The sequence below is a fragment of the Ambystoma mexicanum genome, chromosome 11 (genome assembly GCF_040938575.1).
Source record: "Ambystoma mexicanum isolate Mex_15411 chromosome 11, UKY_AmexF1_1, whole genome shotgun sequence".
NCBI classification, from domain to species: domain Eukaryota; kingdom Metazoa; phylum Chordata; class Amphibia; order Caudata; family Ambystomatidae; genus Ambystoma; species Ambystoma mexicanum.
Genome location: NC_090934.1, coordinates 1,104,428,212 through 1,104,453,909, shown reverse-complemented (window position 1 = coordinate 1,104,453,909; position 25,698 = coordinate 1,104,428,212). Strand labels below are relative to the sequence as shown.

At 47.2% G+C, this 25,698-nt stretch overlaps 1 protein-coding gene across 3 annotated transcripts in view; it reads left to right on the top strand.

Moving 5' to 3' along the window:
* The window catches only part of DAPK2 (death associated protein kinase 2), a 1,397,186-nt gene that overhangs the window by 692,101 nt on the left and 679,387 nt on the right, over positions 1-25,698 (top strand). For all 3 annotated transcript variants that reach the window (XM_069624406.1, XM_069624405.1, XM_069624404.1), the window contains exon 3: positions 6,840-7,061. In XM_069624406.1, the coding sequence (XP_069480507.1) occupies positions 6,840-7,061 (222 nt within the window). The remainder of the gene's footprint in view (positions 1-6,839; positions 7,062-25,698) is intronic.

Here is a 25,698-nt window from a genome sequence, read left to right as displayed (position 1 = left end):
GATTTCAATATGCATCTGTTTGATAAAGAGGGTAATAAATACATGTTACAAGAAATGTCACCACGGGCAAGGAAAGGGATGAAAGAGCTAAGAATTTGCAATATTTCCTTAAACAAACAATCAATGAATGCAAAGGGGATACCATGCCCGACTTGTACATGACAAACTTCCACCTCAGTAATCGACTACAGACACTTTACAACAATTTATAACCGGAACCAATAACTTCCCAAATGAAGAAAGTGATCACCATCAAATCTCAATCTCATGGCTTGCTCACAAAACTACTTATGACCAAATAAATGTACCTGAACTAGAAGTATACAACGGGCTGAATAAACTAAGAATAAAAAACCATCAAGCCAGGGAAATACTTTCAACTTTTCAAGTGGCCTGTCGGGAAGATCAAGAAAAACTGGACTATGGATGGATATTAGAAAAATATAAATATCCACAAACAAAATCAAAGAGTACTCCCAAAATCTCTCACAGCCATCAATACAATCAAAGAATCAAACAAGAAAAACAAGAACACCAAAAAAGAATACGGCACTTGAAAGCAAAGAAGGATCCAGACCTCAAAAAACAGATACAAAAAGAAAAACAAAGATACTCTAATGTTCTAAAAAGCAACAAGGCGATGATGAAACAACATGATGCTGAAACAATCTTGAGTGCTTTACAAAACAAAAACACAAGAAATCTGTGGTCAATGATGAATGATAAACCTACCCAACAAACTTTAATACAAGAAGTCGAGCCACACACATGGGTAAATCATTATCAAGAAATATACAACAGCAAAACATCCATTTTGACTACAAACGGAGAAAAAGATGAGTGTACTTGGAAATTTGACTGGGACATCGAGGATATAACAAACAAAATCAAATCCTTGAACTCGTCACAAGCCCCTGGCCCGGATGGGCTTTCAAATGCAGTCCTCAAAGCAACACCAGAAGTATGGGCTCAATTTTTCTTTCATCTGTTGGAACTTATAGTGAAAAGAAAAGAAATCCCTCACACTTGGACAGTTGCAATCTTGATCCCAATCTACAAAACAGGAGACCGAAAGACGCCAAGTAACTACAGACCTATAGCCCTTCTAGACCCATTGGAAAAACTATTTGCAAGCTACCTTCAACAATAATTGAACATCTGGGCAGCAAGGAATGGAAAACATGCGAAAAGGCAAACTGGCTTTGTGACAAAAATTGGAACAAATGTAAACTTACTGTTACTGAATATGATAAAAGTAGAAGCAAGTATCAAAAACCAACAGGTATATGCCTTGTTCATAGACTTCAAAATGGCATTCGATTCAGTAAACAGACAGAAGCTCTGGAGCAAATTAACAGCATGGGGTTGCCCCACTTACATCTTAAACCCAATCATCCAATTATACTCAAATACCTCGATTCGAGTTCGACTGTCAAATGCTGGTTTGGTCACAGAAGCCATTCCTACTTGGAATGGGTTGAAACAAGGCTGCCCATTAGCCGCTTGTTTATATAATCTGTACATTAACGATTTTGAAGAACAGATTGAAAACACAAAAGCAAATCCCCCAAGAATTAACAACGAATCGATTCATGCACTAATCTATGCTGACGACATTATTATACTAGATAAAACGACATCCAGACTACAAGAATCTTTGAATAAAACACAAGATTACATGTATGCAAATGATCTCCAAATCAATATGTGTAAAACAAAGATCATGAAACTTATCAGTCAGAAGCGGAAAAAACAACATCCCATAAAAATCTTGCATGATAATAAAGAAATTATAAGCACAAAGACAATCAAATATCTGGGCGCTCTCATAAATCCTTCAAACAATGAAAAAGAATGGTACGAAAACATCGAAGAAAAGGCTATATCCTTGGCCAGACAAGGTAGATTCTTTCATTTAAAGTATTGTCCATACTCAGCGAAAGCCACAATGTTACTATACAGGCAAAAAGTCGTCCCAATCATAACCTATGCTAGTGAATCCTTAATCAATGAGAAGGTCATTAACTGGTCTGTCCTAGAAGGTCTATATTGGCGGAAAACGTTAGTTATCCCCAAATTATTTCCGTTTGCTAGGATCCGTTTTGAATTAGGTTTACAATCAATTGAATCTATAGTCACATGGAAACAGATGGACCTTTATAGAAAAATAATTTCGGATGATCTGATTCCATCACTGGAAATATTAAAAAGAAAAGAACAAGCATTTCAAACGACAGCTCTTTCGAAATGGACAACAACAATAAAGAGAAAAATGCAAGCGGAAGAAATCACAGAAGAAATGTTGACAAAGAGACCCCAGCAAGCGAAAAGAAAACTAAAAACGAATGACTTCATAAAAACAATAGACAAACAAAAAATCTATAAGCGATTTCTCAAATGTGACACAGAAGTCAGAGCCTTAAATGAACTACCAGAATACCTAAGTCATTTTCCGGATAAGACGATTTGTGATTTATTTTTAAGATTTCGACTGAATATACTACCAACCAGGGACTATCTAGCTACATTTGATAAAACTGGGTCTACCTCTGTGAACTGTAGATTTTGTAAAGAACTGCAAACACCAGAAACTTTATTCCATCTAATTATGGTGTGTCCGATGTTGAAAGAAAAAAGAGAACTATTCAGAAGCTTCTTTAGAATCTCGAATAAAGCAATAACTACAGAAGAAAGATGGGCTAATCTTCTAAGAGGAAATGATCCGTGGCTAATAATTACAATAATCAAATTCTGGACTGAGATTATAAAATGAGTAGAACTGCACAGAGCAAATGAAAAAAAAATTCTCTTTTGTTTTTTATTCTTTTTTTAAAAAATGAAAGTGAAAAAGAATTGAATGTAGTTTGTAAAATCAAACCAAACATTTTAATTAAAAAAAATGTTAAAAAAAAATATGCGCAATGAGCCAATAGTGAACATTTCACCGTTCTAAGAGTGAAAACTTATTTTTGCATGTGCCACTTTGTATACAAGCTACTAAGCCACTGTTGAGCATGAGACACACTTGGATCAAATTGGACATTGCGCCATGTAAGCTTTAGGAACACTTCGGTATTGGTTCCATCACCTGCCGATGAGAAGGTGTAAGAAACTCTGAATGGCCTACTGTATGACGCCAGCAGAGCATGGAAGCTGCTAAACATGAATTTGGCTCTGACAATGTTTTTATTTTGGGAATGGGGAACAACAATTTACCGGTGCCTGACTTTCCGGCTGCCTGGGGTGTAATACCCCAGTGTCACCAGCAAGTCAGGCACCGGTAACTGTTTACGGATGCGGCAGCTACCCGCCGGTTTCACCAGCACTGTTACCGCCGGGCCGTAATGAGACCTTATGTGTCTGTTCCTTATCCAAAATGTATTGCCCTGTAGATAAAGGGACTACCCGAGGACTCAATGCTTGCATACATTTTCCTGCAATCAATGGAGTTAAAAGTGAAAGACACTTTTTTCTGTGTAAAAGTTATCTCTGGTGTGCTCTGTGTTTCTGTTTCGTTGCTCATCTTATCGTGTGAGCACCATCTGATGAAGATGTGTTTAGGACTTAGAAAGCTTATGCATATTTCCATCTCAGCATAACAGTTAGACCAATAAAAGGTATCAACATTGGATTTTGTTTGATTTTAAAACTGGACTAACACGGCACCAACACTTCTCTCTCTAGAAAGACAAAGGTTTGCTGCAGTTCTAGATGATTACTACCCTCTATCCCCTACCCACGCTACCATGTGCGAGTGCCCAGCAAAGATTTCCAGCGGCAACAAATCATTCAATTCTTGAAGGTTTTTGACATTGTAAACAGTGATGAAACTTGACCTCAAAAGATACTATGACTGTAGATTGTTCGTAAAGAGGGGGTGCATGAGCCACGACAGCAAAGCAGGTCACTTCCTCAGGCTTGGCGATGCTTACTGGCGCCCCCAAAGAAAAGCAAGTTGTGTCCGTTAGGAAAGTATGTGAGGGGCACATTGTGCATAGCCTTGACTTTCCAGCAGCCATGTGAGTGTCATGATAGAATTCAGGGGGCAGTGTATATTGGCGTGGGTAGTTATGGGGCAATGTGGCCTAGTATGAGGCAGCTCTGGGGAAATCTGAGTGACATGGGGTATATCAGTGGGCAATGAGACAGGGAAAGGGGCAATTCTGTGGTCAGTGTGAAGTGGCCTGATGCAACGCCGAAGGTAGTGGGAGTAACAGGGGGTAATTTCGGCTGTATGATGTAGTGGCACAGGGGAGTTTAAGGCAATATCCTTGGCAAGAGATAAACATCGGGCCATGTGGAATGATGAGGCATTTCAGCAGGGTTGTGTGAAGAGACATGGTTATTCTTAAACTGGCATCAGTTTTATGGGGCAAGTAGATGTGTCTACATTAATACCAACACGTTCCATCGGAGTGTTACCCCACTGCACACATTACCCCTCTGGTATAATGGATTTTACAAGTAAGTCTTATTGAGAGTGGTATCACAGTTTTCTTTGGGCAATATTGATGCCAACGTAGCAATATGAGCAAGCGGGGCAACACTGGCATGGCATTGCTAATGCTTGCATTACAGTTTCTGGGAGCAATTTTCATGTCAGCATCAGTATATGTTTTACTTGTGCAGCACTAGAGTTCTGGGTATTAATCATTTGTGATTTTCTGGTTCTGGGGGAACCCCACTTGGCAATGGGGAAGTCGACATGGATATGTTTATACAGACAATCTGGCACGCTGAACTGACTTTTGGCATATTAAGTAACCTGATATATAGCGAGAACAACAATGTGGCGGATCCTGCTTGTACTTTATGTTCTGGTAGTTCTCATGTTATTTTATTAACAAGTACAAGAATAGTGAAGTGCATTAAAGGATAAATCTCCCGGCACAATTTCCAGCAATGGCGTCATTGTTGCTGGCATATGCTTTATGATTGGCATTGTTCCTAAAGTGATAGTGGGACACTCTATCCGTGGAAAAAATATAATGTGTTGACTGTCCATGCAGTGTTCTGTTGGGTGCACACATTTTTAATGGGCAAATATAGGATTGGCTCAGCCGCTATTTGAGGTATTGCAATATGCCATGTGTTCCTCTTTGGAACTTAGACAACACAAACGAGGTGATGGCTGGAAGGTTTAGAATTCATCTTAACCTCTGGAAATTGCTCTGGCCCACCCTCTAGACCAGTGGTTTTCAAACTTTTTTGGCCTGGGCCCCCCCCCTGAGCAAAGTTTGGGCAGGCCGTGCCCCCCCAAAAGTGCCAGATGGACAGTATGTAGAATTCGCTATGAACTTTTGCGTGCCGTCACCGCACCCTACTCCCAGTACAGACCCTGGGCTCTCCCCACCCTACTCCCACCACTATCCTAGTGCTGCCGCCCATCCTGCTCCCACTACAGTCCTATAACACAAGCATACACACATCCATACACATTTAAATAAAAAATAAATCGCCATAAACGTACCTTCTGCAGAGGCCTGCGCGTGGTTGCTAAAATGCCCCGTTCCAGGTTGTTCTGCCTGTATGTCAGAGGAGGCGCAGGAGCACCCCCTCGCACATACATGCATGCAGTGCCCCAGCCAACATTTCCAATGAGCTATGCAAGGCTGGCGAAGCAAAACACCCCCAGCTTTGCATGGCTCATTGATCATGTGTCGCTGGGGAAATGAACTGGCAAAGGCAAACAGTGTTTCCCTTTGACAGTTCAGCCAGCCAAGGAGCACTCCCTCAGCTGGAAAAAGCAGCTGAGGGAGTGCTCAGTGTTTCACTGGGCTGGCTCCTCCATAATGGGTGAGGTGGTCAGTGGGTGGACGCCCCCCCACCCATTATGGATGAGCCGGCAGGCTTGTACTGGCCTATAGGGCAATAGGGCGATGACCATACCAAAAATACAAAAAGGTAGTGTAGGCCAGTCAAAATGGGCCACTTTTTTGGCCAATGTGGGGCAGTTTGATGAGTTACTTCACTATGCAGGTAGTAGTTTTGACCATTGTTGTTGAATATTCTTTAAATATGACAATTTGTTTACATTTGAACAAAAAACAACCCCTTGGGTACCATTCAAACAGTCTGTGACCGAGGACTTAAAAGTGTTATCCATTTGCAACTGCTGGCCATTGTTCATTGGTGCTAAGACCGTTTTATAGTCCAGTCTGACCATGTGAGCTGCCCCTTCCCATTTTCTCCAATCTAAAAAAAAAAATGTTTTTTTTTTACATTTTATGCTGGCCTCTGGCGCCCCCCCTAGGGGGACGCACCCCAGTTTGAAGACCTCTGCTCTAGGCCATCTTTCTTCAGCCTGCCAAGCCATCACAGAAAGGGGAAATGCCATATGCAAATCAGGCTTGGTCCCACCCCAAAAGGGGCAGTCCAGCCCAAAATACTTGGTCACATTCCTCTGGCATGAGACCAGGAGGCCTAGAGGCCCAAGCTACACCTCACCGATGTCACCCAATGAGGCCGATACATTTCTGGGATTGTTTGTACAAGTGTAAGGGCAGTGGAGGCCCCTCATTTCTAACGATTAACTAAAAATGAGTGTAAAATGTATGCATCATTGGTTTCTTAATGCACGTTATTATATGCAGTTCAATTTAGCATGGTTTTACATAAAGTAGAAAAGGCTTATGAAGGATTTTGTTGTAAAAAAAAAAGAAAGGTGGGGCAAAGCATGAATAATTGGGCCTTGAACGTTAACTCTTGTTATGGAAACAGTCTTTACCATGTCATTAAAAAAACATTAGCAATCATCTCAACAAGCCTAGGATTATAGGATTTGCCGAATGGCTCTATAATGCATTACTCATTCTTTTAAACGTGTCCCTTTGTTACAGTGGACAATTTGCCATAGTTAAGAAGTGCAAAGAAAAAAGCACCGGAATTGAGTACGCTGCCAAGTTCATCAAAAAACGCCAGAGTCGGGCCAGTCGGCGGGGAGTGCGGCGCGAGGAGATCGAGCGCGAGGTGGACATTCTGCAGCACGTCCAGCACCCGAACATCGTCACGCTGCACGACGTCTACGAGAATAGAACAGATGTGGTGCTCATCCTGGAGCTGTAAGTACTCGACTCGCTCTCTCGCGCGCTTCCTGTGGCGGCGCGGGAAGGACAACCGGAAGTAAAGGAGCGGGGGCAGCGACGTTACTCTGTGCACTGCCAAATATGAGACCATGTTGCAATTTTAGATTTAAACGTACTAACCAAATATAGTAAGATGAGATCATTGACGTGAACATGTTTTCCTCCGTGTTTGGATGCCACATTTGCATTCAGTCATAATAACATGTGTGCACGAATTTGTTGATCCACTGGAAAGATGCCCGCCTCCAGTATCTAGAACTCTTAATTTGATTAGCATGGCGCACAAATAAATATTTTTTGGTAGTGACAGCTCAGGTTACGCTAATTAGAGAAGAGTCGTTCTGGGCCAAATGTTTTCACACCCAAGCATGGACACGTCTGGCACTTCTTTGATAGCAAACCACAGTGCAACCGCACGTGCTGCTGACTTTTTTGCAGGCGGTCTATGTTCAAAGTTATGGTTAATGACCGTGAGAAGCGTTGGATTTAATTTCACATTACGTATTGCAGTCAAGAGGAACATGTTGCTGTAATGTTGACAGGAACACAGACATACAAATGTCACAGACGATAGTTCGCAGCTTCCCTTTATTAAGAGACAGCAACTAAGTGAACTAGAAAGGGCAGTTGGTCAACACTTGTGGCATTGACAGGACAGAAATCTACTCTAGCCCCTCTCCCCGCTTTAAGGAGATTCCAAACATTCTTATGTGCGTGGGTGCTTGCAAGCGTGTACTCAGTGAGTGTGCCCCTGTATATATGTCCACAATATCTGATAATTGCTTCAATACTTCCATCTCACAAGCAAAGGCAGACTGGTGTATGAGGAAAAACCCTATCTCATAGGGTAACTCTGACGTTTGGCCTACTGTATGAGTACCTCAGGAGACTTTCCAGCAGACAATCACTACTCAAAGATTGGCTGTGCCGAGGCGTTAGATGGGAAAAGGCATTGCCAGTGTCACTGATGGCCTCAAAAATGTGACAACTCCCAGAGATGGTTCAAGGTTTTTTTTAGGATTTTCAAGGGGGTCCAACTAAGAGCCGGTTGTGCCCTTAACTAGGCCTCCCCACGGGCCCTACACAAACGACACATGAGCTGTATCTACACATAACCTTCCCTTTATTCATACTCCCTTTTACTCCCCTCTTTCCCCGCCGTCCCCTCCCTTTCCTCCTGTCTCCCATTCCCTCTCATAGTCTTGGGTTCCTCCTCCTTAGAGGGGCTTGTGTTCTTTCTCTGGTAAAACCCCCCCTCACTTAACATGAGACTTCCCGGGCTACATCTGTTCGATCAGCCGCTGGGGTTTCCTTGTTGCCCGCCGCGTGTTGCCAGGCGACTCACGGGTCTCGCCCGCATTTCCTCATTGCAGTGTTTCGTTTGCCTCTTCGCCCTCTTCTTTCTTCCGTCTCGGCCCCGCTTCTTCCTTTGGTTCTGGTTCCTTCAGGTATAACTCGTGGAAGAGGGAGGCCTTTGGCGTCATCTCGTCGTGGTCCCCCAATGTAGTTATCACCGGTTCTTTGTCCACTGTCACTAGGACGGGATCTGTGCGGTCTCGTGAATCCATCCTTTTGTATTGTCTCTGGCGCTCTATGGCAGTCTCCTTGATCGGGATTTGTGGCTACTTGGCCTCCCGTTTGCAGTCTGCCCTTTCCTTCGCTTTCCTTGTCTCTTCAGTATCGTGCTCAAGGGTGTAGTCCTTCACCTGGGTAACTTCGATTGACCTGTACTGGATGTCGATGAGGGCGTGCACCACTGCCCTCCGATGGCTGAGAAGGCTGTGCCCTGTGGCAGGACTCGGTACCATATGGATGGCGGCGGATGCTCTGCGGTCTCCATGAGTTGGGTCATAGTGGGACTGTCCTTTTGGCTGTAGCAGCTGTGCTGTTCCCCACTGAAATACGTGGGCTTGGGACTTGCCCAGTGGGTATGCTTCCTCTCTGGTTTGATAAAGTTGCTCGTTCATGACGTTGGCTGTGGCCTCCACGTTCACAACGAATGGCTTGTGCAGGTTTCCAATCCAGACCGGACCGTGAGCCTGGGTGCCATGGTGTCATCTGACGTGGTGCTGATCAGTCTCCCTTATTCTCCCTTGTACCTGTCATGGGAGTGGTAGTAGTTCCCCCCGGTTTCAGCATCTTGTAAGCTTCTGGATGTTCGTATGACTCACGGTCGTCTCGGGGGATGGGCTGAGAGTGTGTGTCATACTCTAGATCAGGTCCGTACCTCCCTGGGTGACTTAACTCTGGGTAGGGTAGGTGCTCGTGCCTGCGTGGGCTGGGTGGATAGCTGTCTGAGTCGGAGTGACTCCTGGCTGGATCGATGTTCCAGGCCTCGATGGCCCTCATGACGTCTGGCCGTGCCGGCGGCAGCATCAGGTACCTCTCTTGGGGCGGCATTTCCTGGTCCTTTCCGTGTGTTGGCCGGTCATTGGGCCCTTTTGTTTGTTCTGGTTGTCTGGTCGGGCTTGGTGGTGGTGCCAGTCGGTATGCTAGGGGCGCAGGCAGTCTCTCTCTGCACATCGCCTGGAAGTGGTTTTCTTGGCCACTGTTAGGAAAGATTTCGTAATTGTAGGTAATTTTCCTTCCATGTGGCAACCCCTAAACTTTTTGCTGTTGTTTTTCACCTTGTTCTTGACTTTGCCAGAGAAGTGCAGCCTTCTGCCGAAACTCCTCTGGGCTTTCGCTCCTTTTCTTATGGGGAAACTGACATGCCCTTAAGACAGTCAGTACCGGGGAACGCTGTTTCCCGTAGTTTCTTTTATCATGTTGCGGCTTTAGTGCAACATGACACAAGAGGGCACTGTAAGCTAAGTTACAGCTCTCTTGGGTCTCTAGCCTTCTACAGGCCCTAGATACTCGGTTAGGATTGTATTTGATCGGTGCAAGTCATTCAGGGACTGGACTGGTGGCAGCGATCGTTTTGTGTATTTTGAGCTCCTTTTGGCGTTCTAAGCGCGTTTTTCGCGCTGAACCCAAAATCGTGGCCTGGCTCCCAAAATGGCCAGACCACGAGGCTCCTTTGTCCTGTCCACTGACCGTCTTGCTCCCTTCACCTTCCCCAGGTCATGTACTTTCCCGCGAAACACGGATGCTGTCGCAGTCTTCTACATGTCTTTTGTGTGCCTCCAGGGTGTGGGCTGGGATGTCTGGTCCCAATACACATCCTGGGTGCCAGAGAGTCTAGGGTAGTGTGAATGCCTGGGACCACCGTGGTCCGTGATTGGTCCACGAATGGTGTGTGTGTTGATGAGCGGATCTCCCATTGGCTCCCCTCCGTTTTGGCGCGAAGGGAACCGTGGATAAGAGGGGGCTGGAAACACCACTATCATGTCGATCTCCTGAGTTCTCACGAACGAAGGAATACAGGAGCCAAGTATCCTGCAACCAAGAGGCTGGACCGAGGAATCGCTGGTGACCCGCTGAAGGACTCCTCCTTTGCACTGCTGTCGTCCTGTGAAACCCTTTCCTCCTTTGATCGAACCAGAAGGCCTGTACTGGTGCTTCGACCTTTGGAATAGCAGGAACAGCTATTCTCGGCGACTTCATCATCTCCTGCCAGTAAGCCTTCGGAAGCGTCTCTGGGCCATCCAGTTGACTGACCAGCTTACACGGGAGTCCTGCTCTGTAACCGCCGCCAGGTTGTGTTGTATTTCGAGTCCTTGTCACTCTCACACGCTTAGTACACTTGGCGTTCCCAAGTCTGAAGTGAGTAGTGTACATTTGGCTCAGATACACACGGCCGCTCCGTTGCCCTGTTGTGGTGACAAAACTGTGCAGGTTTCTTCGATTGGGACGTCTTTTTTCTCTACACGACGACGAGGCATTCCCGGCTCTTCTGAACCTGCCAGCTGCTGAAACTAACGTGGAGAAGCCTGGGTCTGCTTGCATCGGGGACCGGTGAGTAGTTTAGCTAGGATCTGGTCGCCCTCCTGCAGTAGCCCATTGCTTTTGTCCGCTGTGTAAAAACAGCACCCGTTTGTCCGTACTCGCGCTCTGCTTCTGCTCACTGTGGAGGCTGCGCTTGAGTCGCGGAACCTGTTCTTATTCTGTTGTGCACTAACCCGAACTGCCTGACTTCCTCCGAAGAGCTTCTCCTTTTGCCCGTTGGCACCAGCGTGTGCAGGTATTTTGAGCACAAGGCTCCACTCTTCGCAGGGCTCGGACTTCCATCTAGTTAGGTGCCTCTGAAGGCGAACTGAGTCTAAAGCATTATCGCACTGCCTGTTTTCTTTCCCTTTCAGGTGGACTACACATTTCGTGCATATAACGCTTGCGACTGTCGTATTTGTATATATATTGTGTTGATATGGTATGTGTTGGCTTAATATTGTGATATTGTGATTTTCTCGCTACGGTCATTATTTTAAAGGCCTTAAAATAAATGTGTATATATTTTTGATATAACAACTGTTTGGAGTAGTTTGTAAGCGCTCTTGCTTTGTGTGCTCATTGCGGGCTTTCAGTCACCCTCACCCCTCTTGAGACCTAGCCTTGACCGCCGCGATCGCTACCTTGATTGGTCTGGCTCGTCCAGAGGTTACCCTGTTCCAAGTAATTAGGTTGGCCTTCTGAACTTCTGCGCCACCAGGACAGAGTTCAGAAATCCGTCTTAACAGCCACATCGCATACATCTCTGTCCGATGGCTGGGAACTCAAATCTGCACCTGTAGCATGGTTTGCCGCTCAGGGTTTGGTGCTGTGGGCTTCTGGGTCCTTGTCTTCTCCAGGGTCCTGTAGTCCTGGTGTACCCCGGCTGTCCTACTGTAAGGGCTGCGATGGTGTCACGCTTTTTGGGGTTTTCAATGGCGGCTGCCTGGATGTCCACTCGCTTGTATGTTCTTGCTAGGTCAATGATTTCTTGTAGGGACAGGGGCTTTTTGAGGAGGTGCTTTCTGAGCATTAACGAGGTGCACCCTTCTATGATCCTCAGCCGTATTGCCTCCTCATCATTGAAGTTTGCGAAGTCGCAGCACATGATTTTCCTCTGGAGACGGATGACTAACTCTCCTATGGACTCATGTGGAAGCTGCACGTGTTGATTGAATGCGTAGCGTTCATAGTCTTTGTTGGGGGGTATTATCAGTTTGTAGTTGACTGCAGAGAGAAGGCGCAGGTATGAGCTTCTTTCTTGCGAGGGGATTGTTTTCCGTGACCCCTTTGATCTCTTTGCCTGCCAGGTTGGCGAATATGTCCACCTTGTTTTGCGGGTCGTGGTCTCATACTGCCCGCATGAAGTCCTCAAATTCTTCGACCCATTCTTCCCACCTTTGTCTTTGGTCGTGGCGTGGGTGTAGAGCGAACGGGTTGGGTCTCCTTAGGAAAAGGGCGCGGAATGCTGGTCCTGGATTTGTGGGGGTCTGGGTACCTGCATCTGCCGCTCCTCGTGCGTTGTCCATCATGTTGGTAGTGTCGTGTGGGGCTGGGGTGCGTTTCCGTGGTGGGTCTGGGCGAGTTTACCTTACCTATGGGATGTCTGTACTGGCCCGCATTGCCAACGTGGTCTTGCCCACCGGGTGATTTGTGGGTCTAGTAGTGGTGTGATCGAGGTTCTGGCTACCTGGTACACTTCTTTTTTGTTGTGTCCTTCTCCGGGGTCGATGTGTGTTGTGGTGTGGCTTGGTCCTGTGCCGTGTGACTGGTTCTGTTGCGGGCCTGTCCTTGTCACAGTTGTAGTTGGCCTGTGTGTCCGTGGCCCTCTGGGTTGTGGCCTGTGTTGGCGCCAGGTTTTCAGGCTGCCTGTTCTAGCTGTGCGTATCCTCTGCCTTGGGGCCCTATTTTGCGGGCTGCAGCACATGCCGGCACTACGTAAGCCGGCTCTCAGCAGTGCTTCCCTTTGCTGCACCTCTTTCCTTTATCTGTTGGTATTTTTATTGCCCCTTTTTGAGTTCTTTTGTAAGGCTGTAGGCAGTGTTCCTTATGCTTTTTTGGGCCCCCTTTCCTTTGTGTTGATGAGGTTGTGACTTCAAATTGTGGCTTTCCTGGGATTGTGGCATGCATCGGCACCACGTGCGCCGGCTGTCTCTGGTGTTCTATTTTCCTCAATGCCTCTTCCCCTCGTGTGCTGATGAGGCTGGGGTAGCGCATGGTGTCTATTGTGGGCTGATGGTGTCTGTGACCGCTCGGTGAGGGGCTTCGGCTCCACTTACCGTCATCTTCAAGTGCAACGTCTCTGCATTGCTCACTGCTCACTGCCTGGTGTATTAGCACTGTCGCAGCTGGGCTGGTCACGCTCACTGCTCCTCCTTCTCTGCAGTGTCCCCGCAGTTGGCTCAGCTCACCCAGTCACTTCTCCTTTGTAGGGCGTGCTGCTGGGCTCTTCTCGTTGCCGTGCTCAGCTTGCTGGCCGCTCCTCCTCTGCGGTGCTGGCTGCTGGGCACTTCTCCTGCACTCCTCATGGGAGTGCAGTGTGCCGCTACCCTAGGCACACTGCACGTGCCGTCTTGCCAGGCCATATCAACGTGCCCCTAGCCTCACTTCTGGATATTCCGCACCCGTCACTCTGCTGGGCTCTGCGTCGCTGGGTGACGTCGCCCACCGCACTACTGGGTGAATTGCACCCCTCCTCCTGCTGCACAAAGTGGTCCACGTGTGCCGCACCTTCACCGTGACGTGCTCTGCTGGGCTCTGTATTGCTGGGTTCTTCCGACCCACCTCCTCACTGGGTGGCACTCTGTCTGCTGGGTCCACCGGCCCTCCATCCTGCTGGGATTCGCGCCTTGGGTGTCTGGTCCCTCCTCACTGCTGGGCATCTCTCATCCATTGCATGTACAATCTGCTGCACAATGTGGGCGCTCGTTTCCCTTCATCGCCAGTTGTTGTGCCCTTAACTGGGCTTCCCCATGGGCCCTACACAAATGACACAGGAGCTGTATCTAGACAAATCCTTCCCTTTATTCATACTTCCTCTTACTCCCCTCTTTCCCCACCGTCCCCTCCTTTTCCCCGCCTCCCGTTCCCTCCCATTGTCTTGGGTCCCTCCTCCTTAAAGGGGCTTGTGTTCTTTCTCTGGTAACAGGGCCATCCCTCTCTCTCTCTCTCTCGCTCTCTCCCTCCCTCTCTCTCTCTCTCTCTCTCTCGTCAACGGGTGTCCCTCCTGCCTAGCCCAGGTTTCCCTGATCCGCAAGATGGTCACGATAGATTGGTATGCCCAACTATCTAACATTTACTCGCTAGATGTGAAGACCTAAAGGCAAACGCCATATCTATCTTTCTCTCTCTGGGGTCTTCTAAGTTCAACCTGACCTGGTGTCCCACAATGAAAATCATAATAGGAACTGATAGCTCCCAACTGGACAGTTATTACTTGAACTTCTTCCTCTCACACTCCTTACCCTCATGCTCTGTTCTTCCTTTCCCTTTCTTCCACTCTCCTCTCTTCTCTTCTCTTCCTCTCTCTCTCACTATTTTCCCTCCCCCTCTCATGTTTTTTCCCTCCAATGTTACTTCTCCTCACTTCTCCCTCAACTCTCCACTACTCTCCACTCCCACTATTCTCCACACTCACTTCTCTCCACACTCACTTCTCTCCACACTCACTTCTCTCCACTCCATCTGCTCTCCACTCTCTCAGCTCTCCATTCTCACTCTACTCCCACTCCTGTCCACTACTCTCCTTTCCTCTATCTCACTCTCTACCTGTTTTTCCCAGGGGTCTAAACTCCCTCTCTGGCTGTTCAACCAATATCTGGCACCTCTCGCCCACTGCATTGCCGCTCTCTGCTCCGACTTTCAGTATGCGGATGACACTCAGCTCATTCCCAGACTCCCTTCCGCCACCTCTCTTCACTCCCTCATCTCTGACTGTCAGTCTGCCATCCTGTAGTGGTGTGCCACAAATGATCTCTGCCTTAATGGCAGTAAGACATAGATTCTCCTCATCAGCACACCTGCAGCCTCCTTTATTGTCACTCTCTGGTCGGCCTCCCTTGGGCCCTCTTCCTGCTCCCACCTGTGAGGCTAAGAACCTTGGGGTCATCTTCAACGCCACACTCTCCTTTTCTCCTCACATCTCTGACGGCTCTATGAAGTCAAACTACCAACTGCACCTCCTCGGAAGTATTCTTCCTTTCCTCTCCTTCCCCCAAAAGCTCACTGTCTCTAGAGCTTTGGTTCTCTTTAGGCTGGGCTACTGCAGCAGCCTCTTTCTCAATCTGCCTGCTTCTACTCTCCGCCCTCTGCATCTCATCCAGAACAGGATTGGGAGACTTGTCCTTGGCCTCAAGCCCAGGGATTGTATCTCTCCAGCACTGAAATCTCTGCATGGGCTCCCAATGGCTGCAAGGATTAAGTTCAAGACCCTTTGCATTGTCCACAAGGCCGTCTGGGGTCTGGGTCCTCAATACCTCTTTGTAAATACCTTCCTACTCGAGCTCTTCACTCCTCCACCTCCAACTACCTCAAGGTCAATCGCTTCTCCAAGCAACGAGTTGGTGGTAGATCTCTTTCTTAGGCTGGGTCCTCCCTCTGGAACAGCCTTCCTGCCTCTCTGAAACTCGAGAAGAACCATCTCCAGTTCCGGAAGCACCCCAAGACCTTCCTCTTTGCTTCTGCCTTCTCTTTTCCTCTCCCCTGCTGATTTCCTGTCTGATACTGCACAGGTCACCTGGCTACCCTCTGATTTCGGACCCAGGTCCCTTCCTGCCCAGTTGCACACCTGCGCTGCCTCCCAGCAACCCTTCCACTTGGGTCTGTATCTGTAACCCTACAGTCCCCCTAACTGCACTTTTGGACTCCTGCTGTCTGCACTTACCCTTGCACCTGCCACTTGCTGGCCGCACTTCTTGTTATTGTTTTGATCCCATGTACAGCACTGCCCCCTCCCCTTTCCCCTGGCACTTTTCCCCTCCTGCCTTCCCTGCACTTGCGCAATCTCAATGTCACTTGGCCTAGTAAGGTCGTTGTCTCTGTCCTCCCTCTGTTCCCCCTTCCTTGCCTTGTCACACCTTGAAACACTTGTGTATAGGCACGTTACAAATGCCATATCATATCATATTTCCCACTCACACTACTCTCCACTCCACCCTTTCTTCTCTTACAACCGCCCTCCTTTCACACTTTCAATCCACCTTCTCAGTCAGCGTCACTTACCCTCCTACACTCTGACTTAATCTCACCTGCTCACTTTACTCACCATACATGCACTCTCATACCCTAGGACCGCTTTCTCTCACCAACCAACAGATCACCTTGCACACACTCTCTGTAAGTCTCTGCCACGCATCGCTCCACTATTCTTCCTCCGCCTGGTCTCTCAGTCCGCCTCCTCCCTTGAACTCACCCTAGCTACCCACACTTCCATGTTCTTTCCATTCCTTTTCATCCTCCTGCTCCCCCTTGCATTGGCTTCCACTCTCAGCTAGTTCCCCATGCCAATCTTCGCATTCCTCTACCCCAGAGGCTGGGTTACAGAGATGGGAAACCATGAAGCACCCTTTACACCCCACCCCCTTTTCAAACGCAGGTCTGCTGGTGTCTCATGGTGGTGGGCCGGTACAATAATAGTCTATTTCAAAGTTCATTTCCTGGTAACAAAAAGTCCTGGTTTCCAGTCTGCAGTGGGTATTGCTTAGCTGGCTCTGGGTTCGGCGTAACCTCTCTCGTCACTGGGTCATAGACTCCATCCTCTTTCTGAAGGACTTCTGGCATGCATAATTCTGAACAGGAAGAATGAAAAGACTGGCTAGCATAGTGCAGGTTAAGGTTGGTATGGGGTAATTGTGAGTGGTGGTACTTAGTATTGACCAGGTACATGTAGAGGGGACAAAGACTGGTGCCCTCCCAACTCTCCTACCCACCTCTGGGGCAGGCCTGATTCTGGCCAGCACCCTGGTAGGTCTTCTGCCCTGGATTGAAAGGATCCCCCGTACCTCTCCCAGTCACACCAGTCAGATTGCTTGAATCTTTACCCACTATGGCGCCTGATGTCACACCTCATAGGTCAAATCTCCCCTCATCGCTTATTGGCCTGAACCTATGACTTGCCTCAGCTTTTTGCCCAAGTGGCTACATGTTGAGCATCCCTTCCAGACTTGCACTGGCCCACTGCCATCGCCATCATCCTCGAATCAATCTCCCAGTCATAGCAGCGTATTTGGTCAATATGGTCACCATTTCTAGACATATGTGGCTGAGACATGTACATAGTTAAACTTGATCAGGTCCAACCTGCAATCTGGCATGAATGACAGGCCTCAAATAAGCATAACAATATGTCCTAGAATGTACTCATCAACGCCATGTCAGTCAGTCTCTTAAAACAAATGTAGCTTGATCTCATATGAAAACCAGACATCGTCTTCATCACAGAGACCTGATTGTCTAATGACTATGAGCCCATTGCACACAAGCCCCCCCCCCAGGGTACAACCTGATTGGACAGAATAGATCCAGCAAAGGAGTAGGGTTGGCCATCCTCTACAAACACCAGCTCCCAGTCCTACTTAAGGATGTCCTACTCTGCAGCACTGACTGTGAATCACTGCTAGTAAAGATACAACCCCCCCTATCATCCGCAGCTTTCCCCTCCTATACAAACCCCCTGGCTACATCAGGAACTTTGCAGACTCCCACAGTAACTCCCTACCTGTCCTTCAGCATCCATCTCTCACCATATCAGGTGATTTCAACACCGTGTTCGACACTCCCTCAAACCCCATGACCCGCTCTCTCACTGATAACCTAGGAGCTCTCAACTTGAGCCAACTGATATCTTTCCCCACCCACATCACATAACACACCCTGAATGCTGTATTCAGCCGCACAAATCTGATATTCACCCTGCCCCACCGCCCACTAACATGGACAGATCACTCTGCAATCTTCTTCTTCCTCCTGACCTCTCCATCCTCCCGTCACACCACCTTTCCCTCACCAACCCCCCGTCCATCTCTGGAATAAAGTCACTATTAACCCTGATCTAGCCAACTCCCTTCTAAACTCAATCCCAGGATTCTCACTCCAGAAAGTTCCTCCCCACATTAAACTTTTCTATCATTGGCTCTACAGCACCCTCAACCCCCTCACTCCAATGAGATGTACTTCTCAGAGATCGGGCCCTAACCCGAAGCGGTACAGAGCCCACCTGAAATCTCTCAAAACCCTCAAGCATTGCCTGGAGCAGACCTGGAGAACCAACCTCAAAACAAAACCTCTTTTGCAAGACTGACCAGGGCCTACCGGCCAGAAATGAGAAAAGCCAAAAAACGTTCTATGGGAAATGAATCTCCAACTCCGTGTAGAGGAGCAGCTGAATGCCTCTGCAGGAAGTCCCGCCCCCATTCTTCCTATATATTGGAAACTGGAAATCGCAACATGCACGACGCCAGTGATGGTGCCAGTTTCACAGAGAGTCTTTTCAAAAAGGTATCCATTGAGAAGACCCTATATGATGTACCCCCGTAGAGATGACAATCTCTTGGAGGAGATCCCCGATGGATTATGAAGATGAGAGAAAAAGAGGCTGGTGACGTCACAAGAAATGAGCATGACACACTGAGAAGAATGGTCGAAGAAGAAGATGCATAGACCTTTTAGAGTCTGATGACGAAGTAAAGAATTGAGCAAACTTTCATACGCGGAATGAAGATTGCATGTGTGAAGAGCACTGCAGAAAATGCAAGCCATTTTATAACTGTACAGATGCAGCAATGCAAGTAGACTATGGGCCTCATTACACGGTAGGTGGTAAGGGTTTACCGGTACGGGTATTTTACCGGTACCGGTAAATCCTTACCGCCTTACTACGAGGTCCCTTTGCGGGTTGGGGAATTTAACGCCTGCTTTTTGCAGGCGTTAAAAACCAACCCGCAAAGGCGCCAGTGGAGCTAATTACGGTACCGCAATTTGCGGTACCGTAATTAGCCCCTTCCCCATTCCCATAGAGCCCTATGGGGCAAAAATGGGAATGGGGAAGGGCAATGGTGGAAGGGGGAATTCCCGCCCGCCAACCTTGGAATGGGGCGGTAATTCCCCTTTCCACCAAGGCGGTGCCGGTATTTTAGCGGCATGAACCATGGCGCTAATAGCGCCATGGTTCACCGCCTTCCGTGTAATGAGGCCCTAAGTAATCTTAAAGGCTAGCTATACGTTGTGAATAGACTGCAGGCGTTGCCGCCATTATATAGAATCTGGACAACAGTGTCACACATTAGGTAAGCTCAGACCGGTGAAGAAAGAAGGATCAGAAAGCTGTGTCGCAGTGAGAAAGCAGCCAAAGATCGAGGAAAGGCCTGAAATAGCTGTCTGGCCTGGTGTCAAAAGATGGCGCTTCCAAGAACTGGTTATCTATCCTTGAAGAGCAGTGAACGTGAGAAGCTAAATCAGCCCTTGTTAAGGTGCAAGAAAGAACACCATGAGTGTCAAGTTTACTAATTCAAGACAATTAAATGCTGCAAAACAGGCCAAAATATGGTCTCCTGCCACGTGAGTCAAGGATGGAAATAGGAGTTGGCCATACAGACCTGAACTATGATAAGAGTGCGCTTATACTCCCTTTTATTCTCAGGAGAAGGATACTTTGCAAGGTCAAGTTCAAAGACAATCTGAATGGCAGACGGCATGAGCAATGAGAGATGTTGGGCTAATGGTGTGGGGAGACACGGTCAAGTCCACCCACTGGCACCTGGGGTACCAGCTTAGGTGCTGCTAGTGAACCGAATGTTCCAGAAGGGTACAAGCGTGCCAATTAATTGTAAAGGGCCATATAATAAAGGGTCTTATAGTTTGATAGCCAATGGTGTACCTTGTATCTATTAACTGATGAAGAAGACTTGCACTAGGGGTTGGCATAAGTTGTCCACCTGACTGCAAAGACCCAATCACAACCTGATCCCTTAAAGAAATAATACTTAGATGTTCTAGGCATTAATTACTCTTGCAAAATTGATTAGTCGAGATGGGCAAGTAAAAATATTTTGATTAGCAATTCAACGTGTATGATTAGGAAATGTGTATATCCTTGCTTTCATGTTCCCCCTGTGCATCAGCAGATGACCTAAGGACCTTTGCAGGCTTGTTTCACCACTGCTGCTAAAATGAGGATGCTTTTTGTTGGACATGTTGACCGGACACCGCTACAGTTGCAAATTCAACAGGGCTTCACAATAGTGCCTCACAAATAGTCAACACACGCACTTATCTATCGGCAGAGCCTTTAAATGGCAAGCTCCTTATTCGTAGTGGTTCATTGATGAACCATTGTTTCTGACAAGTGTTCACTTTAACTTTACATCAAATGCAGTAGCAAGCATGATTTTGTCAAACAATGACTACAATAAGGTGACCTTACCATACAATACCTTTTATGTGTGTCTAAGTCTTCAACATACATTTTCCAAACTCATAGGATGTTTTTTAGCTTCACATTACTTTGTGTTCTTGTAGTTTTCCATACAAGAATTAGTAAATAAAGCTACAACCATAGTGTGTTCTCAACATGGATTTATATATATTTTTCAGCTTGGATGATGATTTTTTGTAAGTTTCAAAACATCTGTACAAAACAGAGTGTTCTTTAAAACCAGAGTACTATTTCTAACAACTAAAGTTGTGAAGATATTTGGTTAAGGGCCTTATGTTGCAGACTGGTCTCAAATCCCGGGTTCACAATGAACTAAAATGTGTGATCCTTGACAAACCATTTGATCTCACTGTGTGTTATCTGCCAGAATTAGAAGTGCCCACAAGCCATTCAGTTGACATCTGTATGCTACACAAAAAGCTCATACAAGGTACTGCTTCATATATAATAATGATAATGCCACTTGTTAATCTGCAAAGCAAAGTTATTTGTCTCTTGGCTTAATTATAAAAACGTTTTGTAATGTATCTTACCATCATCACATTGTGTATCTGAGGCTACATATGAGGTAATTGCTTCCATTGATGTCAATACATATGCAAATTAGGGGAGGCTTCATGTATTGCACAGCCACGCAAATTATAAACCTGGCAACTTTCAATGGAAAGCAAAGTTCACGTCTGTCATGAAAGTTGAATACCAGCATGCATATCAAGTTCCCTTCACATGGCATGTTCATTAATTCAAAAAGACTAGCATACGCTTTGCATGCTTGCTTCGGACTATATAACCTGGTATTAGATGGATTAACCATAATCTTAGCTTTTGGTGCGATCATTGAATTAAGATGGTGTCCAAATCTGGTAACATGTACAATACCCACAGCAACACATACAATGGCACCGCAACTTTGCATGAGCAATGCAGACTTTCACATGCACACAGACCACAGCCTTACATGTGCACACCTAGCCTTTCATATGCAGCATAGCTTTTCAGCAGGGCCGGTGCTATCACTAGGCAAGGTTAGGCGCTTGCCTATATGTGGAAATGTTAGAGCGGCAAAATGATGCTTTAACACCTCCACACTAATTCTATACTAACTGCCCTGCCTGTGATAGCACCGGCCCTGACTGCAGGCTGAGGCTGGCTGCAGCAGCAGCAGCAGACCAGGTGGCGCCGCCATGCCGCAAAGGTTGCGGTTGGGTCAGGGTCAAAAGTGGCATGGGCGTGGCAGCGCTGGCAAGGTCTGGCACTTGCGCATGTTGCACTCCACGTAGGAGGCCATGAATGAAGCACCATACTTGCCCCCTCGAATCTAGACCGATCGTTGTGATGGTCATGGTGTGACTCTATCAAGGAATGCTGCAGTGCACTCTGCAGCCTGGCTGAGCCCCCTGTCGTGAGCCTGTTAACTTGAATTGGTCCACCGTCCGGACCGTCCATCAGACGTGGTGGCCTGCGCACACTGGCTGGAGGCCGGCAGCACCTTTTGCTGTGCGGTGCGCCAGGCCAATGAGTACCTGTCGTGTAGGCCACCCATCCTGGACGCGGCGGCCTCAACTGTGCTGTGAGAGCGTCCCTGGGGCTGGGCCCTGTCTGTACTGGAGCCTGTGCTGAGAACAGTCCGACGTCACACAGCTGAGGACTTCATACTAATTTTATACTGCCTTACCTTGATAGGATCGAGCCTGATTCCTTCGCACACTCCCTCCTCCTCTTCAAATACCCTTAGCAGGAACTGGTACCTGTGTTAACATGTGTGCTCTGCTGTACTGCGCGTGCAACACTAGGAGACTGACACTGTACAGATTGCATGCACGAAAGTCAGTGCGTCCCCTGCAAACACCTTTAAAACATAGTTTGGGTTGCACACCCATTTGTACCCTTAATTCTAAATGCACTGACTATAATATGGAAAATAGCACAGAGTGTAGGCAGAGGTGCATGTGTGCAATATATTATGCATTAACTTAGCTCACTTTGTTAACACGCCTGATGTAGACACCCCGCCTGTGTGCAGTGCAAACCCTTCGGGTCATTGGCACTCATGCAAGCAGGACCGACTCCACCTTCCAACTTTTCAAGGTCAATAAATAACATGGCTGCCATTTCCTTCCTTGGGGCAACACTTGTTCTTGACAGAGCCAGGACCTCGAATAATGTAGCCAGTCCCCCAGGCTACCCATTTGGAGATTCGGAATATAGCTTTTCAACGCATCCAGGGGAGCTGGAGGCAAGAAATTCACAGAATGCCCCACGTGGAATAAATACGGCATGTTTACTGAGACCCTGGAATGCAGGCAATCCCAGTGTCCCTGCAGGTTGTGGAGTCTTCCTGATTCTCGGACATTGTTTTAGTGATTACATCAAATGCGAGGAACATGGGCGGGCCGAGTTGCCCCATCTGCCTTTGCGGGACACTTGTGCCCATTTGAGCTTGCAGTCCATTGACTACCTAAGGCCATGCTAATTCCTATGGCAAGCTATTCCCACCCACTTCCTGCCCAAAACGCACCAACTCCTGGGATGTCTTTGAGCTCACTTTACTCAAGCCAGTAGCCCCATATCGCCCGAGGTCATCTCAAAGTCAGGCAGCACCAATGGCAAAAGATGTTTTGAGTAAGTGCAGTTTATTACTGCTCGGTCACAGCTCTGCTCAAGGAGGTCACTTTGAAATACAGTTGTTGCTTAAAAAAGAAAAAGAGGAGTTCGGGCTGTGAGGAGTACTGGCCCATCACACGTCCTCTAGTACTGGAGTGCAAGGTAACCTATTTAAGGGAACATCATAACACTAATTTATTTATTTTTACTTATTTTATTGTTCATTTATACAGTGCTTATACACAGGTGGAGTGCTTCAAAGCGCTTCAAGGTGGGAAGGGAACAAGGAAATACAGTAATCACTCTTAGGCCTTGAACTTTCCAAGTGATTGACAGAAAAACTAGCATACTCAGACGGACGGCATTTCACCTAGTGCAAGTGCATGAAATGTTACAGTAGCGACCAAGCTAGGGAGAAGGAACACAAAAGGGGTGGGGGGGCAGGACGGTAGGCAGTAATTATCATGAATACCAAAATAACTAATACCATTATAACGAACCTAAAATAACTAATTCCAAAATATTGAATTTGGAAAAAACCTAAAAAGGGTTTGGGAGGAGGGATAGTGGTTTTGGGGGTGGGGGAAAAGTATTAAGAACAAATAAATGGGGGGGTTTGGGGTGGAACCCCCCCAAAAACAACGAAAAAGAAATGTGTTATTTGGGAATTCGTTATTATGGTATTTGTTATAATGGTATTAGTTGTTTAGAATTTGTTATAATTACATGTAACCGACAGGACAAACTAACTAGTCCTGGTACATTTAGGTCATGCATGCGTACAGATGGAGGTGCGAGGAAGAGGTGCCTGAGGGGACAAATGAGTCCAGTCCAGCAGGGCCCTGGGTTAAGTGCAGAGAGGTTGCCCCGCTCATGGAGCGTGATCTGAAAGTGCAGTAATGCTGAACATAGTGCAGTGGCCCAGAGGCAAGTAGAAAAGACTGCCGGGGGAGACTGAGACCTGTAAGGCTTTGTATGTGAACTAGGCAACGAGTCAGAAAAACTGAATAGAGTTAGGGAAGAGAAGGAGGGTGGAGAGAAAAAGAACATAGGTTAGCAGGGGAGAGGGAGAGAGAAGGAGGAAGAGAAGAGGAAGGTCTTGAGGAGTTTATGGAACGTACGGTGCTCTGGCTCAAGACAGAGAGAGGCAGAGAGGCTGTTCCAGAGGGAGGCACATGCAGAGGATAGAGATCTACACCCAACTTTCTGTTTGTGAAAGTGTCTCACCTGCAGAGAGTTGGAGGAGGACGAGTGGAGGACTCTACAGGGACAGTATTTAGGAAGAGAGTGTTGTAAATAGTGCAGGCCCCGGCCCCAGAAAGCATTGTGAATTATGCGGAGGGTCTTGAACTTGATCCTTGCATCCACAGGGAGCCAGTGGTGGGATTTCAGCACCAGAGAGATGCGTCCCTGGTCTTGAGGCCAAGGATTAGTCTTGTGGTTCTGTTCTGGATGAGTTGTAGAGGACAGAGAGTAGACGTAGGAAGACTGAGAAAGAGACTGTTGCAATAGTCCAGCCTAGAGACAACCAGGGCTAGCAAGGTGGTGAGTCTCTGGAGGAAAGTGAGAAAAGGCAGAATACCTCTCAGGAGGTGCAGTTGGTAGTGGGACTTTTTGGAGATGTCTGAGATGTGAGAGGAGAAGGAGAGATGACCCCTAGATATTGTGCCTCATTGGTTGGTAAGGGTGCAGGGCCTAGGGAGGTTGGCCACTGTGAGAGTGGAAAAGCGGGATCAGGGGTCCCAATGATCTCTGTCTTACTGGCATTCAGGTAAAGATCGTTAGCAGCACACCAAGACTGACCTGCAGATAGATGGTCAGGAATGAGCGAGGAGGAGGAGGCCGAGGGTAGCCTGAAAGAGAGCTGTGTGTCATCCGCATAACACTGAGAGTTAGAGGGAAAGGTAGCAATCATGTGGGCCAAGGGGACCATGTAGATATTGAAAAACCAGGGGGATAGGTTTGATCCCTGGGGGAAACCACAAGTAGAGAGAGTAATAGAGGAGATTAAGGACCCAAGTTCAACCTGGAGGGCCGGTCCGAGAGAAAGGAGGTGAGCCATGCCAGGGCCTGATCTGTGATGCCCAGGGTATCACAGAGATGGGTGATCAGGATATTGTGGTTTACCATATCACAAGCAGAAGAGAGGTCGAGAAGAATGAGGACAGAGAGAGAGTTAAGAGTCAAGATTTGAGAGCAGGTCTTCACAAGTGTTCAGAAGAGCAGTTTCCATGCCTCTGGATGCTCTAAAGCCAGACTGATGGTCACAGAGACAACCAACAGATTCAGTGTGGAGGGTAAGTTCAGTGATAGGTAAACAAAACTTTATCAGTCAGCATCAGTCATCAATACAAGCAAAGCCTGCTGTGTGCATCCCTGTATACAAAAAGTGTCACACTGACATGAACGCTTGATGCACTGTGAAAGAGTCCCTTTGAATAATAACCCTGCACAAGTGATTAGCTCTTGGTTGCTGTTTCTGGCCATCTCTCAACCTGCCATTACCCGCTGCGAGCATGTGTGCAGATGACACACAACCGCATCCAAGAGCCTTCAGAATGCAGCCAGCCTGTCTGGATACAGTGTACCAGCGACATGCTAGTGCTCTTGCAGTTTAATGTGAAGAAAGTGCATTGGAATCCATACACAGCAGAAGACATGAGTAATGAGTTAGGTGACAGTAATGTAATGGGTTGCAGCAATCAGTAA